Source organism: Perissodus microlepis, chromosome 6 (assembly GCF_051167445.1).
Source record: "Perissodus microlepis isolate ML-2025 ecotype Zambia chromosome 6, ASM5116744v1, whole genome shotgun sequence".
Taxonomy (NCBI): domain Eukaryota; kingdom Metazoa; phylum Chordata; class Actinopteri; order Cichliformes; family Cichlidae; genus Perissodus; species Perissodus microlepis.
The window spans coordinates 3,542,059-3,563,804 of record NC_140466.1 but is presented as its reverse complement, the minus strand read 5'-3'; the positions used below and the strand labels follow the sequence as shown (position 1 = coordinate 3,563,804).

The 21,746-nt window shown below is 40.4% G+C and overlaps 2 protein-coding genes across 6 annotated transcripts; both read left to right on the top strand.

Moving 5' to 3' along the window:
* The first annotated feature begins 260 nt into the window (after positions 1–260).
* LOC146384824 (SWI/SNF-related matrix-associated actin-dependent regulator of chromatin subfamily E member 1-like) lies at positions 261–14,212 on the top strand. Of its 5 annotated transcripts, none has more exons than XM_084930220.1 (11): positions 262–517; positions 1,187–1,237; positions 1,460–1,503; positions 3,413–3,511; positions 4,308–4,388; positions 4,705–4,836; positions 5,042–5,213; positions 9,605–9,777; positions 9,875–9,976; positions 11,791–12,052; positions 13,013–14,212. In XM_084930220.1, exons 2-11 carry the CDS (start codon positions 1,231–1,233, stop codon positions 13,216–13,218), a joined length of 1,278 nt encoding a protein of 425 aa, XP_084786346.1. In that variant the 5' UTR covers positions 262–517; positions 1,187–1,230; the 3' UTR covers positions 13,219–14,212. The 5 variants fall into 5 exon arrangements, with proteins under 5 accessions (XP_084786347.1, XP_084786350.1, XP_084786348.1 ...); XM_084930219.1 differs by having other exon boundaries at positions 3,413–3,517; XM_084930221.1 differs by lacking the exon at positions 3,413–3,511 and having other exon boundaries at positions 261–517.
* A 96-nt stretch (positions 14,213–14,308) lies between these two features.
* Positions 14,309–21,062, top strand: ccr7 (chemokine (C-C motif) receptor 7). The gene is made up of 3 exons (XM_084930218.1): positions 14,309–17,390; positions 19,057–19,106; positions 19,341–21,062. Exons 1-3 carry the CDS (start codon positions 17,237–17,239, stop codon positions 20,424–20,426), a joined length of 1,290 nt encoding a protein of 429 aa, XP_084786344.1. The 5' UTR covers positions 14,309–17,236; the 3' UTR covers positions 20,427–21,062.
* The last annotated feature ends 684 nt before the right edge of the window (positions 21,063–21,746 follow it).

Below are 21,746 nucleotides of genomic sequence, written 5' to 3'. Positions count from 1 at the left end.
TGAGCTTACTGCCTTAAAATGTAAATAATATATGCTTTCCACAGGTGATGGCTGCAGAGCATCTGCACTGACCTGGCTGATTTTTGACATGATGCGTTTTGCAGTCAGGGGTGACAATGCAGGTCAGCTTTTCACAATCCGGGAGCAAACTGCATCATGCTACGACGTTGCACATCTGCAGCTTAAATCTAAAGCCACGCAGGGAAAATGTGAAATCCCACTCAGCAGCTCTGTTGTTGCCATATGGTCTTTTTTCCTTCTGAATGCTGGAGGAGAAACGTCTCTGCTGTCACTGCTGCAGCGGTGACAGCAGAGAGCGATGAGCATCAGCATCGAGCCGAGGCACAGCTGTAATAAGGAGAGGGTGGGGGTGCAGTTCTAGAAGATTCTGCAGGAATCATACGAGTGGACCCCATTTCACTGGTTTATTGTGGGAACTGTATTACTAAGCTAGGTGGTTAGCCTTCCCTGCCAAAGCCACAACCTGCACACAGTGGTGGGGACTGAAGGTTTTAGGGTGAGTTTTTTGCCCTTTAGTATTCATGCTGGCAGATTACGTGGGAATTTCAAATAACTGTAGACATGTCGGCTTTGCCTAACGCTGCATGCTAATAATAATCATAGGTGTCATTCTCATTTCTTTAGCTACCAGCTATTCAGCTAGTTAGACGTCAACCGGCTGGTTATTTAGAGCAAACGAACTTATGGGCCAAGCGAACTACAAGAAATGTCAGCTATCACAACGTTAGGAATTTATCAGCCACATTTAAAGTCAGCTCACAACCGTAAATTAAACTTGAGGTTGACTTTTGGCGCAGACAGGATAACCTAACAGCAAAAGATTTAGCTAGCTAGCGACTTGCTAGTTACGTTATAGGTCGTTTATAGGATGAGCATTGACGAGTCTGTCTGCGAACTACGCTCTTCACCCACCATCATCATATTCACACTTTCATAATCACATAGAGCGGTCATTGATGCTATTTATATTGTGACACAGTGAATTTGCCCCATAGATATTCCGCTTATTAAGTTAGCTTTGAGCTAACGTTGATGCTAGTGGACGTTAGCCTGCCTTGTTGCCTGAATCACCATCAGCATCTCTTTGTTTTACGCTATGTTTGAATCTCCCATTTAATCACTGGGGTATATAATGTTATCCTCCTCATAAATGTGTTTATTGCAGATCCAATGACTGGAACAGACTGATTCATCCTCCTCACTGCAGAAATGTCAAGTAAGACACTGGGAGTGTTTGGAACAGTTAATTATAGTCAGGCTCTTTGTAGGTGATGGTATCTAAATGCATCAGACGTGGTGTTTCAGTTTATCCATGCGAAGTGATATGACAAGACCCAAGACTGTCATAGCAAATGTGTAAGTTGTGGAAGTTAGAGGATTGGACAGGACTGATTCTCATTTTTTTTTTTTTTTTTTATTAATTTCTTTCCCGAAACAGAGAGACCATCCTATGCCCCTCCACCTCCCCCTGCCCCTACAACTGTAAGTATTCTCAAATATACATCCACACCCATGGGTTTTTACTTAAAACCTTTCATTCTGTTTCAGCCCCAACTCCAGCCACCCCCTGGGTGTTTTATGTCACACAAAATGGAGATTTTTATTTTGTTTTGAGGTACTGGAGGAAATCACAATCATTGATCAGAAATAAATGCAGTTTAAAAAACACTGGGAAAGACTTTCAAGTGGTATGTGGGATTTATAGCAGATTTGCATGTATTGTCAGGGCCTTGTAGTCGCTCAGGTGCAGTGACAAATATAGAGCATAGATTTTATTTTTTTTAGACTTGGTCAAAAGAAAGCAATGCATGAAAAGTGGCACTGAAAGAGTGAATGAAGAATAACTAAAACTAATAATTAATTAATAAAAAAGATTTAGTATCAGAGTACATCTTAAAGTAAAAGTACTCATTAAGTAGAATTGCATACATGATATTGATTGTATTGGATCATAATGACTGATTCATTGATATTCACACAGCGTCTTACACAAAACGTGTGTGAATCAGAAAGAGATGACCTATGGCTGCATCTCTACTGAAATCCAAGGAGCCAAAGTGCAAATAGAGCTACATGAGTGTACAAACACCATCATGAACGATCATAAAATCTCATTTTAGCTTCGTTTATACATGTTGCATTCAAATAAAACATGTATTTGGCTTTCACGTGATTGCCGTAACCTGTGTAGTTTCTGTGTACTTTGATATTTCTGACTACCTCTCAGCATTAGATCCACCTTTCCCTGTTCTCCCACACAAACTTACTCTTTGCTCCACATTTAGTTAGGATCCAGCTCACACATATGCAATAAAATGATTGCATCCAAAATATAATTGCATTGAAAAAGAAAGCAACACAGAGGAAGACAGCATCACCCCCAGACATCAGTTTTAGTTTTAATACCTCATCGAATATGTTTTAAGTTTTGATGAGGAGAAACTTAAGAAGGGTGCTGATTGGGTCTTTTCAGACACACAAATAAAACCAGAATATTAGTGCTAGGCTCATATAGATTTCATGATGACATTTTTTGTCCTCAAAATGTCCTCATGTGATACTTTTAGCAACAGTTCTACCAGATAAATGCAATTTAACATTTGCAGCGTTTGGCCTGTTTTATACAAAAAAATAATCTCATATAATAATAATAGGCTTACTGGCAAAAACAATCTTAACACAGTTACTTAACTTTAAAAAATGTTTGTTTTTTAAACAGATTTAACTCTAAATCAATTTTGCCCAGTTGCCCAATATGACAGAAATTCAACAAAGTACTCTAATCTATGCTTCAGGAGTAAAAGTTTTCTTTTGAGAGGACCTATCAGAGTCTTCTGCTCTGAATCCTTAATTTTTTATATTTTACTAGCCATAATTTTCAGCCTGTTAGTGCTTGTTGGCAGACTAAAAAGCCACACATAGATCAAGGCAGATATGGAACGGCACCAGGCTCAACAGTGAAAGTCTGTTTCTGATTTTACTGTCGTTTGCACTACAGATACATCTCAAACAATATTATTTGAGATGTATCTGTTGTTAAAGTAGCATTAATCACTTTGGGAAGGGGATAAACTTTATTCCTACTGAGAATAAAAATAATTCAGGAGACGCAAAATTATGGAGACCAGAGGGGAAGAAATCTAACCAGCAAATTACACCAAGGACCTTTAGTACAGTTTGTGCTTGATTTTGTTTAGTCACAGAACGATGTGCTGACACACCACTGCTGTATTTTCCTATAGCACCAGCATGAATACAAGTTTCTTTATTTTTGCATTTTCCCAGCTTCTTTCATTGGTTTCTTTATTATTTTTTCGTTGTCTTGGGCTTTCCCCTCTTCTTCTTTTATGTCATTTCTCATTCGTGTTTCTGTCTCATTTGTTTCCATCAGCAAATGCCCAACACCACCGGGTTTGTGGGGTACAACCCATACAGCCATCTGGCCTACAACAACTACAGACTGGGAGGGAGCCAAAGCAGCAACAGTCGGGTAACGGTATGAATATTAACATAGAAGAACAAAACATAAATAAAGGCAGTGACTGAAAGTATAAGGCAGATCAGAACATCTGACTTCCAGAAAAGCTTGCTCTAGTGAAATGAAGACGCTGCAGATGAGGCCTTTGCAAGCTATAAGACTGACTTTTCTTTGTTTGGAGTAAATCAGATTAGACATAATTTTGCTTTCCTGCAGTAGAAACTCATTCCGGTACTGAGACCGAATCAGAAATGATGCATACCATCCCAAACTCCCTCTGCTGCCTCCTTCATACTGCAGACCTGCTAAGAGTCCATCTGTGTCTATTCAAATCCCACCTGCCTTTCAAAGTCTGCATTTCTGACAGCCATGTTAAGTAACCCATGCCATCATGTTGCCATGGCATTAAAGACTTTGCTGCTCGGCATGGCTCTGGCTGCTGAGCAGTAATTTAGTCGCTGCATGCAAGCTGTGGTTGGCTGCCTCTGATAATGGCATTATGTCTCGCACTGAGCAAATCTCAGTTTAAGTGAGATTTTTCTATTTGATTTTTTTCCCCCACAGTCTGCGTTGTTGCAGTGCACTCTGTGGGCTTTCTTCTTCTTGTTTATACCTTCAAACTGTCATCAATGCAGTCGAGTTAAATGATAAGAAGCTCCTTTAATGGATCTTGTGTTTAAACCTGAACATAATCACCTGCTTGTAGCGTCACAAGCTTCAGCCTAGCTTAGCTATAGTGTTTCTGTGGCTGCCTCGTCACTGCACAGCAGGCGTATCTCAAGGTGACTCTTTTTCCTTTCTTTACCAGAATTCCTCTGGAATAAATATCCCAAAGCCACCCAAGCCACCCGATAAGCCACTGATGCCATATATGAGATACAGTCGCAAGGTAGGTACAGTGTTTAACTGCTCCCTTTTGCGTCATCATGTGCTCAGCTGGAAGAGAGGGATGCTTTGATTTGAACATAGTTTGCATAGTAAGATGTACATTTTGTCTTGGTAGTTGTTTATCGAGGTAGGTGAAGCCAGATTAAGCCAGGAATTACTTAGAACTGTCTACATCACATAGTGGGATTTCTGAGCTTGGAAATGCAGCTTAAAGCACACGGCCTCCTCTGGTTTGTGACCTCTCTGCAAAGAGATAACCACCTATAGCCCCTCCAACCCAACCCAACCCCACACCCATGTCTGGTTCTCATCACCAGGTTTGGGATCAAGTAAAAGCCTCCAATCCTGATCTGAAGCTATGGGAAATTGGGAAGATAATCGGTGGCATGTGGAGGGACCTCACTGATGAGGAGAAACAGGATTATTTGAATGACTACGAAGCAGAGAAGGTTGGTTGTTTTACAAGGGGTGTTTATGGGGTTTTTCCTGATGGGTGACCAGTAGATGTGTCCCCGCTAGCTGTGGGTCCCTCCAGTCATCATTCCTTCCTGAATAAACCTCTTTCCTCATCTTGTCCTAGATACAAGGGTCCACATTGTTGTGTCTGCTTGCCTTCTCTGTTTCCTTGTCATTCCTTCATCTTTTCCACTGTAGATTGAGTATAATGAGAGCATGAAGGCCTATCACAACTCGCCAGCCTACCTGGCCTATGTAAACGCAAAAAGCCGGGCCGAGGCAGCTCTGGAAGAGGAGAGTCGCCAGAGGCAGTCCAGGCTGGACAAGGATGAGCCTTACATGAGTATTCAGCCAGCAGAGGATCCAGATGGTAAGGCCCCCTGGGCTCTTTAGAGCACTGCCACAGAGTTGTAATTATTGTAGCACGACCACACAGCGTTGCGAGCGCGCACACCCAGAGAATGTGTTATCCTCCCCCCCCTCCTCCTATAGCGCTACAACCATTAACATCTTTGGTAATGGTACCTTTGAAACGCCATTTCTGCTTTCAAGCTTCCAGCCTGGGACCAAAATTTGCCTTTGTTTTGCACACGTGTTTACATTTTGTAGGTATTTTTGGCAATGGTTAAGACATAATTGCAAAATTTACATTCTTTGCTCTGTTGTTATAAAGCCTGACTGATGCACGCACACACACACACACCATGTTAGACAGAAGCCAGAAGAAGACGTTTGAGATACACCCACCTCAAGGAAATGATGCTTGTCTGGGGTCTAGCTGAGTTACAGTAGACGATAATGATGCACAGGAAAACTACAGATAAAACAGTTGCTATTTAGAAACACCCCAGACCATAAAAATGTCAAAGCTGGTATCCCAGTGGGCTTTGTTCTTAACAAACTGCACGTACAGCGACGATTAAATAAGATTTAGCTCTCCGGGTGGAGAGAACAGAGATCACTCTTTATTAAAGTCTTCGTGCACTTCTACTCTAAACATCAGTTTGTTGCATTGTTTATGAACATTAAAATGGGTATTTTTGAGGTGCTGTGGTTTGACTGTACTAGAAAATAACCTGAAACAGTGTTCGACGTGGAGACCTTACCTTTTGAGAAATATCCCACACATTAGTGAGACGTCATTTGTGATCATAGAAAAGCTTAATGCTCTCACACGGCATTCGGAGTGGTAATGGTTTCCTGTTTTTGTGTCTTGATCACTTATGTGGCAAACGACATTCATTTCTGCTCTCTGGAAAGTTTCAAAAGGTGCACACAGAGGTGCACAGCACCAGCAACCTCAGGTGATACCCAGTGAGCAAGGGCGAAGCTTGCCACAACAAAGTCAAAGCAAGTCTGCTAAATGGAAAAATGGCGAATACACAGGTGGATTGTTGTTAACGGGTAAGAGTAAATGGATCTCTTTTTAAACATGTATATGGAGTAGAAAAATACACTGTTTCCAGCAGAATTGCACTGTATTTGTTTCTGTAATAAAGTTTAGTCCCTTTAAATAAGAAATTACCACAACCAGTAGGTTCCTCAAACATCCCTGCAGTAGTCCCTGCTCTTCTCTGAAGCCTCTGTGAGCTCAACAGCTCCAGGTCTCCACCTGCTGCAAGGCCTGGTTTGTGGGGCCATCGTTCTCGCAGCGGATTTCCAGAGCAGAACAAGAACGACTGCTTCAAGCTGCAGTTTAAGATGTTGACGCTGGAGTCTGTTCGACGGCAGGGGGAGGGATTTAAGATGCTTATATTAAGAGCCTTCAATAACTTCCAATGTATAATCATACATCACGTGAAAACTGTGACTTTATCATTGTCTCACATCGTTGTAGAGCAATTCTGGCAGAGTTTCGTTACAGCTTTGCTTCAGTTCATTCAGGTTTGCGGGCACTGGTTAATGCACAGGATTATGATCAGGTTGAGGTCTGGACTTAGACTGGGACCACCACCATGCATCTTCATTCTATTTCAGTCATTCTGTCGCAGATTTGCTGCTGGACTAGGGATTTACTTCCTGTTTAGTGGCTGAAATCGGGCCAAGCTTTAGTTTGACTCAAGAATTTTTTGCGGTCTGGTCCTGTGGCTGCAAAAACAAGCCCAAATCATCAGCCCCCTACCATCGTGCTGACAGTTTGAGGAGTTGTGGTGGTGCTCTGCAATCTGATCAAACGTCTCTACTTAGGTCTCATTATTATTATGTCTCGTGGTTTGTTCAGATGCAACTTTAGAAACTTAAGAGAACTCTACCAAACAAGCTATACTTGTTCCGTCTTCTTCTAATTGCACTACGATTATTATGATTAGATTCAAAGATTCAAGATTCAAGGCGTTTATTGTCATATGTTCAGAAGACATAGCATTTCTCTGTGCAGTGAAATTCTTCCTTCTTGCTGTCCATACACAAATGCCAATTTAGGTAAGGGTTAAAAGAACAAGATAAATAAAAGACAAATGAGGGTAAAAAAAAATAATGGAAGATAAATAAGTACAAAAATAACTAAGTGAAGACAAGTGAGGTTTGCAGATGTCGACGTAGATGGATGTACATGTACGTACGCTGATGATTGTTACTATTATTATACTACTACACACTTTAAATTTTCTCCTCCGCTCATAGTTCACAAGGTTTGTACGATAAATATGCTACTAAAGCTGGATTAATTATTTATTTTTGCTAATCCGATGGTGTTGGAGCTGTGGTAGCAGATTGGTGGTCTTAACGTTGGCTGCTGAAACTATTTTTCATGCATTTTATTTTCTGTGTTGTAGACTTGATGTGGCAGTCATGTGACAACACACTATGTTTTAAATGGGGGAGTATTAAACATTAACGAGTTAAAAAACAAAGCAAAATAACAGATGTGAGATTATGTCGATTAGAGTTTCTGAATGTCGGTCGGTTTTAAATAGTTTTCGATTAATTGGCTAACTCTAGTCCGAACTTGGGGTGAATTTGCTGGGAAGTCAAACACTGGGAAGATCCTGAACACACGCCTGAATGCTCCAGACCAGCAAACTTCCAGTGGTGGTTACAGTCGATTACGATCAGTTCATCAGGTGCATGATTAGCAGAACCTGGCTACCACTTTACGCTCTTACTTTCTGTGGAAGGAGTCGGTGGATTCCATAGAGTCCTGTAAAAACGCTGTTTCACTCGACCAAATTTCAAGTCCTGCTAAATGTATATGTCACTTTGTGCCAGGCTGTGGGACATATTACAGTTAATTGTTAACTACCCATCAATCCATTTTCTTTTATTGGCTGCTGATTGAACCTACGATCACAGGGGATGAGACAGTCACAGCTGACAGGCTAAAAGGCAGGTTACACCCTGACTGTATTATTAATCCATCAGTGTTAACTATTTAACTTACTTAATAATTAGTTTAACTACTTAATATTTGTGGTGCTGACTAGCAAAGCTTGACTGGTCATGCACGCCATCTCAAAACCTTTCTAGGAACAAGTCTTGCCAGTCAACAGACATCATTAATTTTAACGCATTATTCAAAAATTAATTTAATTGTGTGCTTAGTGGGAAACAGTCAAATCTGATTTAAAAACACATTTTAAATGTCAGAAAACTTTTCAAAGCGTTTTCCACCTGGAGGTCTATGTACAACTCAACAGTTTGTGGTCTAATATAAATTTCCCCACACAACCACAGTTTGTTAATTGCTGAGCACTGAATACATAATTTACTTTATCAGTCAGCATGAGCTTGTGAAAGCTTTGTGACATTTATGGTTAATTTCCACTCATCTGGACCTATAAATCACTCGCCGTGCTCATATAGAGAAAATGTTTTGCATACAGTGCAGTCTTGGGATAGGTTTTAATTTCTAATGAAAATCTCTTAGGTGGCTGAGCAAAGCCGTGCACATGCACTGCTACACTTTGACATCTTAACCTGCACTTAAACATCTTATACACACTATTACACACTCACTACAATTACGGGACTCTACACACTGTCACTTCAACAAATGCCACTTAAATGCTCATTGCACAGTTTTGCACAAACTGTATATACCAACTTGTCTTAAATTCTCTAAATATTTAATACATTTTTCTTCATTATTATTATTATTATTATTGCTATTTTTCTGTTATTTTCTTCTTAATATAACTGCACACTTTCTATATGCTCATGTAAAGCTGAGGAGCACGAGCCAAAGATTTTCATTATGGGTAAATGTTGCTACACTGCTTATCTGTACATGACAATAAAACTTGAAATTGAGCGAATAGAAACGACGGTTCAAGTCAAAGCTGTAATCGGTGTCAAAGATGCTTTCAGGATTTCTGTGCATTTATTGGGAATACATTCCCAAATCAGTGGTACAACAGGGTAATTTAGCATGAATATTTTCTTCAGGCTCTGTTTGTAGGTTTTTACCTTAATGCACAGTCGTCCTGTACTTACAAGACAACACAGAGAAACATTTACTGATGAATGTAAATTGCAGAGTACGGCTTAAAACATCTGTCCACATACTGTGGGTTATAATTGGCTGCCTGTGCCATTCACCTACTTTGCTTAGGGATGTGTTTGGACATAATGGCATATACTTAGCTCGAACTCTGTATAAATATTGAGCCATATCCTCCGTATGTTTACGCCGTCTTCATACATGTTTGCGTGATTCTGTTTGTATTGTTTACGCTGGTTTTTTGCTGAAGCCTCTTTTGCTTTGCTTTCTGAAAGACCCATAAACGTGTACGGCAACAACTCAGATGAGTTTCTTGTCTTCAGATTACGACGACGGGTTTTCTATAAAGCACTTGGCCGCAGCTCGTTTCCAACGCAACCACCGTCTGATCAGCGAGATCCTCAGCGAGAGCGTCGTCCCCGACGTGCGATCCGTCGTCACGACCGCTCGCATGCAGGTCCTCAAACGGCAGGTCCAGTCCCTGATGGTTCATCAGGTAGGATCAAACTGGGATGTTTAAACGCTCACTGACGGCTCTGTTTTTATCAGCTCGTTAATTCCTAACTGTGGTGCCTGCGTGTCTCGTTTCCCAGAGAAAACTGGAGGCAGAGTTGCTTCAGATTGAAGACCGCCATCAGGACAAGAAGAGAAAATTCATCGACGCCACAGAGTCGTTCACAAACGAGCTCAAAAGGGTACGGCGTCTTTTACATTGAACTCTGTCATTGCCTACTTGCACGCAAGCTTCACTTTGCGTGACGTGTGCAGCTCTGGTTATGGGCCTTTCTCCATCTGCCACGCAGGCCCAAGCTGCAGCTAACTCCATCCACATGTTCTGGCAATCATATAGCTGTCATCATTCACAATTTGTAGCCTCCATTATAACTGTTATTTTGTGCAATGGGCTGCAGTGCCCGGTGTGCACAACAGGTGGCGCCATTTATATTTTACAGAGCTTGTTAAAGACAGAACAAGTCCTTAAGTTGACAGACCTGCTGTAGGTCCCTAGACAGCTGTGACATCACATTCAGCCTGCACAAACATGTTAACACCAGAGTTATACTGGTCATGTTTTCCAGTAACTTTTTATTTCTGTTTTGTTCTTTCTTAGTGTGTTTAGAGCGAGTGTGTTTAGTTTTCACCAGTTTAAGCTTTACAAATATTAGAATATAAAGGAGGTATGTCCGGGGCAAGATAACAGGAATTCAGGATACAGATTACAGTACAAACACAACACTTTGTGAATACAGTCAACATCCTGAGTGTCAAAACATCTGTACCAAAGGCTCTGTGACCTGATCCGTGTACTTTCTAACAAGCTGTAATTTTATTTATCCTGCACAGACTTGTTAAAACCACAACCATCACAGGCTTATATTTTCCAGTCAGAACGAAACAGAAATAAAACCTTTTTTTTTTTTTAAATTCCACAAGTTATGATTGAAGAAGTTCAAAATAAACAAAACACATTTTGTGTCGGCGGCTGACGTCCTAAAAGACTAAAACCAAGGAAAGCGCCTCAAGATTGTTTTTTAGTTTTTAAATACAGTGTTTCAGTTTTTGTCAAAGTGTAGTTATTATCTTTATTTCATTTTGCTCAAAAGCTTTCAGGTTTAGTTAACTAACCTTTCAACTCCCATTCTGAGTCATATTTAACCTTCCTGCACTATTTACTGAATCAACCAGTCTTTTCACTTGAATTTGAAGCAACCTGTACATCTTATATGATGTTTTTGAAGAAACAAATACAATTGACTAAAGACATTTTGCAAAGTGATGCACAAAGCTAACCACATGAGCCGGACGTTTAACACAATGGTACAGGTGTTATATTTTATGCATGGTAGCGCAAAATTCAGGCGTCGCTAATCATGTTGATGAAGCACGTTCAGGGTGCGCAGGAAGCAATGGATGGAAACCGTCTGAGGGGTAGGGGGTGGGAAGAGGAGAAAGACACAAATCAATAATTTCAGATGCAGTTTGAATAAAGGTCATAGAGTGTGTTTTTGTGCATGGCATGAAAGAAGTAGTGTTTAATGTGAGCCTTGTATGACTTGTGCTATGATTTATTCATGAAAGTAGCCACCTTTACATTCCTCATTTACTTGAGTCATACTACAGAAACATGTGAAACATGTTTAAAACTACAATTTACTACATGCACTGTTCTGTTTCTCTGCTGCTTCTCTGCCACCATCATAAGTACATCACGCTGAAAAAGGTGGTGGGTGGAGGACAGCCACATGAGGTTGGAAAGTCCTGATTTAAATACCCCGAAGAGCATTGTAGAGAGTGTGTAATGAATGTCAAGTACTGTTGTTTTGCCTGTGTGTGTGTGTGAGAGAGAGAGTTCTGGCAGTGTTGTGTGGTTTATAGAAGAGCTAAAACTGTTTTGATGCATTTGTGGTTTCCAAAAAGAAAATTAGGTTTGTCTTTACAGTTCTGAGAAAACAGTCAGAGGTTTCAAAAATAACTTATTTATTCCACATTTGCTGTTTGTTGTTTTCAGTTGTGCTGCATGAAGGTGGAGGTGGACATGGAGAAGATTTCTGCAGAGATTGCTGCAGCAGAAGAAGCAGCCCGCAAACGGATGGCAGAACGTGAGAAGGATGCAGGAGATCGAGGTGCAAGAGAGGCCCCGACCTGCGTGCTGGCAGAGGAAGACAAACACATTTGTGCAACACATGGCAACAAGCCCCAGCAAAACTCTCTGAACGAAGGCAGCAACAAGGAAAGCGAGGAGACCGAATCCAGCACTACAGACGCACCAGGTGAGCAACGCTGGACACTAGTCATGGCTTGTGTCCAACGCAACACTCTGAGCAGCTTAATCTGTGGTTTAATAGCCCGGTTTAATAACACGTTTATATTCTGTGTTTCATATATTTAGACTTTTTCAGACTTCTCAATCTTATTTTGAAAGCTCAGTCCTGTCCAGGGCAATGAGATATGCAGCCATCTATCCCTAAACTCATGTGGCTCTGTTTTGGACTGCAGCTAGTCGTTGTTCGAGTTGGTAGGTCAGTCCAACCAACACTGAGCTGCAGGGACCACCATCACCTCCTGCAGTCCGCGATGGTGTAGCTTGAGTCTATCGACAGTATGATATATATACATGTATCCTTTATATATTGTCACAAAGTGTACATGCTAATAAAAGCATGGGTGTGTCTGCTTTCATGGCTTACTTCTAGTAACTGAAGCCTGAAAATAAAAGCGGTGATGTAAATGCTGTGAGAGAGGGACAGCATCCTTCATCATGCTGCAAAGTTTACAAGTGATGTCAGAGGCTTAAAGCAAGGCAAACATGCATTTTGTATGTGTTCAGACAGCTGTGCCCTTTGCTCATTCAGCTGCACCGTCTCTGTGTCAAGCAAACAAAAATCTGCTTTAAGGTTGTCAAACAGGTGTTTCACATTGACTTTTTTACCTTCACGAGTTTTTAACAAGCACTGCTGACGTCAGATCTCTCAGAGTTTCCTTTGGTTCCGCCTGGGTTCACTGTCTTGGTGTATTTTAGTAGCAAACAACAGTGTAACAGTTCCTTGATCAAGTTCTGCACCAACAGCTTCGCCCTTCCTGCTGCACCACTGAAAACTGCTACCTTCATTCATGAGCCTCCCTTCAATATGAAAATATGTGAACTGTGATTGGAAATGCCATCCCTGCCCCAGAAATGCCAACAGTTGGAAGATCGACTTAATAACAACAAATACATTTCTTTGATTCAGGGAAGCCAAAGACCTCAGAGGAACTTGAGGCCCACCCCGGCAGCGAAGAGGGGGCGTCAGAGGACAAAGAGAGCGTCCCAGAGGGAGCCATGGAGGAGGGAACCAGCGACAGCAACACGGGTTCAGAAACCACCTCCGCTCAAACGGAAGACGCCACGACTAGCGAGCCATCAGAGGGGCCCAGCAGGGCGCGAGCAGCCCACTGAGTCCGGCAGCGGGCTGCGTGTGAACTGTCAGGCTGTTGGCCGGGCTGCTGCACTCTGACGATTACAGATATTGCACAGTGTCATCTCAGTTGTCAAAGCATATGAAGAGCATTCAGATGGGCTCGATGTTTAACAAGCCTGAGGCCGAGTTCGAACACTAAGGCTCGCAGACACACTCTGAAAAAAAGAAAAAAAAAAAGAAAAACCTGCACTGGAAGCCGACAAAGCAATGATAAAATCAATGGCTGCTAAATGTGCCACAGAAGCCCATGTGAAAGCACTATGTATTCTCTCCACAGACTGCGTTGCCATTTGGAAGAACCCATACACGCCCTCTTCAGCACATACTGAAACATATCTTTAGCACTCTCTTTGGCAGAATCCTGACTGTCGCAATTCGACCGTCACACGAAACAAACATCGCTCAGTGTTATATTGAACTTTGTATTGTTGTGTCATTGTTGCTTTTCTTGTTATTTTTGCATGTTTTTTAAAATGAGTTGTAAAGAGTGGAGCCAAGTGACCATCTCCTCGGCCGGAGAATATTTGTTTACTCTCTGTATCAGTATTACAGTGGCAGTATTGTCTCAGGAGTTCGTAGTCATTTAGTAGTAGCTATTTTTGTTATTTATTATCAGCTTTTTTTTTAAATTATATTTGTGTATCGGTTGTCCTGGGGCCGGCCCAGTCCATCCGTGAGTATATCACATGATCATCAATGCTGTACAATGCTCAACTACCAGTGTTCTCAAGTTTGCTTGCTGTCAATCAAATCAAAAGCAGTATGCTTAGAACATTTGTGTGTTAAGATCATTATTGTGGTTTTCAACAGAAAGCCTTTAAATGTACCGTAATTGTGTACACAGTGTAACGAGGTTTGCTTAAACATGGATTTTCATAAAAAGAGCTTGAAGAACATTCATAAACATGCAGTCTTAAAATGAATTTCCTTTTGCATATTTATACCAATAAAACTTTTCTACCCTGAAGGAAACCGCTCGCTTCATTTTTACCCCTCGGCCACAAAAGGTTGTTGAGGCTTTGTTGTCTCCCTGCCGGGCAGGCGCATCCACACCCGAGGTTGTCAGGGATAACTCCAGAACGAAGCATAGTAGGACTTTAGATACCATGGGGGTATCTGCTGAAAATCTCAGACAATTTTGAATCTCAATGACCGTGGCCTAAAGGTCAGAGTTCAAGTTTTCTGAAAATCTTGTTAATGCAATGACTTGAGAACAAAGCAACAAAGGTCTTGATGCACGCTCAGTCATTCAGGTAAGTTGAATCAACTTTTTGGGAAGCAACACAGGATTTTGAAATTAATACCGTAGGTATATATTTGCTAGAACAGCGGTCCCCAACCGGTCCGTGAGTGGTTTGGTGCTGGGCCATGAGAATCGGGTGTGAAATTCATGGTTTTCAGGGTTTTTATCGTTAACACTGTCTTTACCCGTGTTGTAGTTGTTTCTTATTTTGAAAGAAATATTTATTCGTTACCATAGCAACCAGAGAGGAGGATGTTACTCTCAATGTTGTTGGTTGACGCTGCTAATAAAGTTACACAATTACACAGTGAATTCACGTTTATTATTATTATATTTACAAAATACCACAGTTTCTGTCTTGGTCGTATCATTTTATTTTGTTGTATTTATCCGCGACACCTGAAAGGCCGGTCCGTGGCGCAAAAAAGGTTGGGGACCGCTGTGTTAGAAGGCTGAGGATATCACTGGCTGCTGCTGGGATTTGTTATTATGCTTCAGTGAGGGTTGTATTGACAATCCAACACAATGGGCAGCACATTGAACACATTTTATAAGTGGTCAGAAACGTGTAAATAACTCATGAAAGAATAAAGTTACGTTGAAACCAAGCACATCATTGTTTTTCTTGTGACATTACCAATAAGTTTGATGTGTCACATGGCCCTCTTCCTATTGAAAAAACAGAAGTTGTATCCAAGATGGCCGACTTCTAAATGGCCACCATGGCCCCACCCATCTTGAGGAGTTTGCCCCCTCACATATACTAATGTGCCACAAACAGGACTTTAATAACCATTCCCATGTTATTACGGTGTATCCATATAAATGGCCCACCCTGTACATTTGGGCTTCAGCTGTATTGAGCTACTAAAACAGCCCAATTTGTCATTTATCATTAAAGCCTTTTCTGCTCATTGTCAGCTCCATATTTTTTTATTTTCTTTTATACTCTGCTATCTCTTCACAGTTCAAAGTTAACAGTAATCCTTTCTCTTGTACTTAGTCTCTCCAGTATAAACGATTGGTTGACTGATTTAAGTGGCTTAAACCTGCATTCTTTCTGACGACCAGGAGGGGGAGGGGCTGCTGGGACTGTGGTGGCAAAAAAAAAAAAAAAAAAAAAAAAAAAAGGACATCAGGTTATACAGAAATTTATAGAAAAAGGGAACTTCTGTTTAAGAACTTTAGTTTTTTGTATTATTAAAAAGGTAATTCTGTCATTTCCATTTGTAATTAGAGTCAGAAAGGATATGCTCATTAGCTAATGGCTAATGATTTGTCAATCACAAGTAGAGCAGATTGAGTAGAGAGAAAGTGGCAGCTTGTTGTGACAGACTGATTCAGCTCCACAGATACCAAAAAACATGCAATAAAATCTTTATAACATTATTTAACAGCAGAATTCTCCATATATAAACAAAGTCAATTCTTGTCTTTCATCATGTGCAGCCACTTCTTGTGCATTAATTACCTGTATGAAGGTGTGTATGTGTTTGTTTCTGATGAAGTATTTTGATGTTTTTGTTTAGCTTTTTTAAACAAACACACCAGATATTTTTGAATTCATCTGCACGCTGCTTTTAAATGCCTTACTTAAAAGCTGTACTGTTTGATGACAGTACTGTAAAACATTCATGGTGCAGAAATAAGAGCTTCACCGTGGCTCACTGCACTTGCATATATCGTTTTCTCCTTTGCACAGTACAGGTAAGGGAAGTGGGTAACATGTGAAGGAATTGTTCTGATTTCCTCTTCCTGTTTTTCATAGCAGCAGTACCCATCATCCTGTTCATCTCCGATCCTGACACAGTAGGTGCTTCGAGTAATGCCACAGATCTGGCAGGAGATTTAAATCTTTGTGCAATGATTTGTAAGGTTTCAGCCTCATAAGATTGGAAACTAATCACCATCCGATTGACAGATCTGATGGTTTCAACGTGAAAGACGATACGGTGCATTGTAACATGCCACGTTTGTACTGTGGTTAGTACTGCCTCAAGTGAAAGCAACAAACCACAATACCGCAGAGAGACAGGTGTGCAGAAAGCTAGTGCAGATCTTGAGTTAAAAAAAAAAGCACCTCTGTAGGGTTTCACCTCATGTCCAGCATTAGCCCTGAATGTCACAGTAACAGCAGCAAATGTCAATGAAAGCAAAACTATCTTTCAGTATGAACACAAAACATTCAGAGAATTCATCTGTTTCATTCAGCTCTAAGCAAATGCTGATTATTATCAGGTCAAATACGTGTTAGCTCTCAGATTAGTATCTGCCGACTGCAATGTGTAGCTTTGAACTTCAGCCACCCCTTAGGCACAGAATCACTCAAGTTCCCCTGAACTAACATTTGAAATTTTCACAGTGCTTTACGCATCAACACCTACGACTTCTCAGTTAGATACAAGGAACAAAGGGCTGTGCAAAGAAATGTCAATGTTGGCTAGTAGTGTTAAATAATTCAACATGATCAAAACCACCAAACCTGTGCTTTCTTTTTATTCTATAGATCATGTGTAGTGTTACATGGTAGAGTGAAGATTTTGAAGAGGTTATAATCTCTTTAAAAAAATAATAAAGAGTTGTAGTAGGTAGGTAGGGGTGTGTGTGAGTGTGTGTGAGAGAGAGTTAGGGAGAGAGAAACAAAGAACACCAACTGGCACACACCATCGTAGCTTGAACTCCATCTATATTTCATATTATATCACTGCGCCATTAACTGAAGTTAACTTTTGTGACATGTGGTTTCACTTCACATGTGGTGGTTACCACGTGATGTGGTATCAGGAAAAAAAATTCAGAGACCTGTCAGTGAGAATGAAGGGAAAGCACCATCAAATAGACAGATCTGCGTGTGCAGCGGCTTTACCTACAGCAAACTACCGTCAGCCAACATGACTCCTCTCAGAGGTGAGTAGAGCTTAGAAACATAGTTAAAGGACGTTTGTGTGCGCTGTGATGAATGAATGAATAAATGCAGACAAAAAAAAAAAATACCAAAAGGATTGTGTTTCTTAAATCTCAAGTTTTATATTTTAAAACTAATGATAACCGCTGTTTTTACCAGAGAGCTGTGGCAGTTTCATCTACTATTGAACACTTAACATTTATTTACAATTAGCATTTTTTTTTAATGTGTTAAAGCTGCTTTTTTAAATACTGAAAGCTAAAGACTTTGATTCACCAACTTTACAACTACCTGTTAACTGCTTACTGGTGGTAAAATAAAATAATAATAATTGCCTTACATGGTTTGTTCTAGTATATGTCTGTCGCAAGGTTAGATAAATCACAAGGTTGCATTTGGTGTAATAATCTGGGCAAAGTCGAATGTGGATTCATCCGCTGCGACAGCCCCTTGGGAAATAAAGCTCAAAGTATCATTTTTGAAGAACCCCAAATTACTAAAAATACACTAGTAGCATTTAAAACAACTTACATCAACAATTAGGAAATACAAGCAGATTTTACTGCAGTTGGTAACACTAAATATTATCAACATATGAGTAATGTCACAGTCTATTAAAAATCTCATTTATCTTAACAGTTTCAGTAATCAGATTTGTGAGTACCACAAATAACTTTCATAAGAAAAAAAAAGAAAGAACGGAGTTTTCCCCGATGGCCACGTGATCAAAAGCCCCGAAAACAGATTAGAAAAGATAAAAGATGTAGGCCAGAAGGGGAAAAACTTTTGAAACAGTCTATGATTGTTTGGCAGTAATAAAGAGTCGTTGCAGTCAAACACTGAAAACAGTTATTGTCAAGTTTTTTACAAGCATAAAATCCCACACATGTAGACAATGTAACAATAATAGAAGAAGAAAAACAAAGAACCAGCTGTTGTCTTATTCACAGTTGGTCACCACAGCGGATGGATCTGCTGTGACAAAAATGTGACAAAGGATTTGTGTTTCTTCCCGAGCTTTCAAATGTTAACCAGTACTATACTAATAATACTTGACAATAAAGCCAAATATCAAATTTCACTCTGGGTTAAAAGCTGACAAATAAACACGAGTTTCATGCATGTTATAAAGGAAATCACCCTAATGCCACCAATTAATTAACTTATTTTGGGTTTGATAGCTTGATTAGTTCAAAAGATGTGATCTGTACCACGCACGCATCTGCTGGATTTGTGTAACTCCAATGCAAACTGTTAGTCATGTGCAAAAATACACACACATGCACATAGTGAAATTGTAAACAAACACATTTCCTTACAGAAGGACAAAAATAATACAATCAAGAATAACTAGACCATTTTTGAGGTGTCCAGGCCCAATACAATATTAAAAACTAATAACACCCTTCTTTGAATTTTGAAGTAGAAATTTAAAGGTCATTCAGCCCTTTATGGCTTGAAGACCAGTTGATTTGGAAGTTGGGTATTATCTGCATAGAAATACATGTATATGGGTTTTCTACTAAACCTCCCTTGCACAGAAGCTGAGGAAGTCCAAAACTAACGTTTGAGCATCTTGAAAAGTCATTGTTTATATGAACACTAAGCATGTCTCCACAGATCCTATTTCTAAAATAAATAAATAAATTATCAACATTTGTTTTCCAGCTCTCCAGAACTTTCTGCCAACTGTGCTGGTATGGTTAATGACCTCTAAGGTAAGAGAAACACCTCACTGAAGCTCTTCTTCCAGCTGTAAATATGTTTGGGATAAATAGTATTTAACGAACCGCAGTCTTCCCCTGTGGTACCAAGTGCTCCCCCTCCCCCCAGGAAGTGGTTGGTGTTGGTGTAAAAGTACAATGTACCAAAAGGCAGGTGGCGGGTGTAGTTTTGTCTGATCTGCTCTGTTATTTTACTTCTTTCATGTGTTTTTTGCTCTGTTTTTGCAGCCTTGCTTGTCCGACGATGGAAATTACACAACCACTACATTCACAGATTACAGCTTTTCCAGCTCGGATTATAGCTTTTCCAGCTCGGATTATAATGACTTTCCTGAACTCTGTAAGAAGGACTCCAATCGCCAGTTCCGCTTCGTGTTTATGCCCATCCTTTTCTCCATCACCTGCTTCCTGGGGTTGGCAGGAAACATGCTCGTCATCCTCACTTATTTCTACTTCAAGCGACTCAAGACCATGACCGATGTGTACCTGCTCAACTTGTCCTTCGCAGACCTGCTCTTCGCCCTGTCCCTCCCCTTTTGGGCAGCCAACTCCATGACAGAATGGGTGCTGGGTCTAGGGCTGTGCAAAGCCATGTACACCATTTATAAGGTCAGCTTCTACAGCAGCATGTTGCTTCTGTCCCTCATCAGTGTCGACCGCTACTTTGCCATCTCCAAAGCAATCTCTGCTCACCGCCACCGCTCCCAGGCAGTGATTATCAGCAAGTTGTCATCAGCTTTGGTCTGGGTGTTGGCCCTGATCTTCTCTGTGCCAGAAATGGCGTACACCACCATCAATAACAAAACCTGCACCCCTTTCTCCAGCAACTCTGACCCACTTCGCATCACCATCCAGGCAACTCAGATTGCTTTGGGTTTTGTCCTTCCTTTCTTGTTTATGACCTTCTGCTACAGCAGCATCCTCAGGACCCTTTACTATGCTCGTAGCTTTGAACGGAATAAGGCCATCAAGGTGATTCTCGCTGTGGTCGTCGTCTTCTTGGTCTTCCAGACGCCTTATAACGTGGTCCTGTTTTGGAACACAGTTGTTACAGCACGCGGAGTACAGACCGACTGCAAATACGACAACAACCTCCTCTATGCCACTGACACGACCCAGAGTTTGGCCTTCCTGAGGTGCTGCCTGAACCCCTTTGTTTACGCCTTTGTCGGTACAAAGTTTCGTTATGACCTCCTGAAACTACTGAAAGAGTTTGGCTGCATGAGCCAGGAGAGGTTCTTTAGGTATACCTGCGGGAGGAGGCGGAGCTCAGTGCCCACTGAAACTGAGACCACCACCACATTTTCTCCTTAAAACAGCGTCCGTGTGGAGGAGTCAGCACCTTCAGCCTAGTGTTACACACCTGCTTACAAAGAGCTATGGACCAATATCAAAGCATATGTTTTTATATGTAGATAGCTTAACTGGGACTTTTGTGGAGGACTGCACAAATAAGCTGAACTAAATTTGGCTCAATCTTAATTTTATGTCGCTGCTTGAAAAAAAAAAGTCTGAATGACACAAATGGATTTCCAGATGTGTTTCTGCTCTCCTTGTTTTTGTATATTTGTTCTAAGGTAGAATATTTCAAGATGTTTGTGATCTTAAAGAAAAATGTCAACAGTATTAAACACCTTACCACACAGTGTTACAAAAAACAGAAAAGTGCATTTTTAGTTAAAAATAGGTTTGATATACACAGAAGTTTGATCTACATAGATTCTTTTTATCACCCGAGTTTATTTCTGTCTGTATCTGTTAAACAACTTTCATGATCATTTTTGCATTTGCTACAATGTATATTATTTCAAAAAGTCTGTTTGTGCTTGTTATTCAAAGCAGGGTATATCAAATCAAACTAAAGCCAGCTGTGTACCTTTTATTTGTACTTTTCTCTGCCATTTGTAAATAGCCCAGATTATCAAAACAAGATTAAATATATTAAAACAAGATTTCAGGTGCACTTATTACATCAAAAATAGCAATGGCATATTCAGAGAAATTACAATTAAAAATGTGCACTTTGTCATACTTCATATGCTAGCTGCACAGGATCTGTTGTTCTTTTTTGTCCTGTATATAGTGTTCCAACACTGGAAGCTCACATTAATCATGGTAATCCCTGCGAGCTAAAAGCCATTTTGGCACTCACCTGCGCTCCAATATCAGTTTGCAAGGGGCAGCCAATCAGAAAAAAGATGATGTTAAAGCATGATTCAGATAGCGTATGAAGGTCCAGGATAAACACATAATGCATAGAATAAATAAAGATTATTCTGAATTTTGAATCATGTAAAGTTACTCTAGTATCTACAGTCATAAAATAATAAAAATATTAAGTTGGAGATTAGTTTGACTATTTCTTATGCAGGGCACATAAAAAGATGAGTTGAGACGAGTCAAGACAAGAAATACTTTATCACAAGAGTTGAGAAATGAATATGTTACATAAGCCAATCAAATTAAAACACACACACACACACACACACACACACACACACACACACACACACACACACACACACACACACACAAAAAAAGTGATGAGATCAATAAATTTAAATATGCCAAAACAAGAAGCTTAAATCCAATCTGACTGAAGGTACTGAGGTATGAGATGTGCCGTATCTGTCC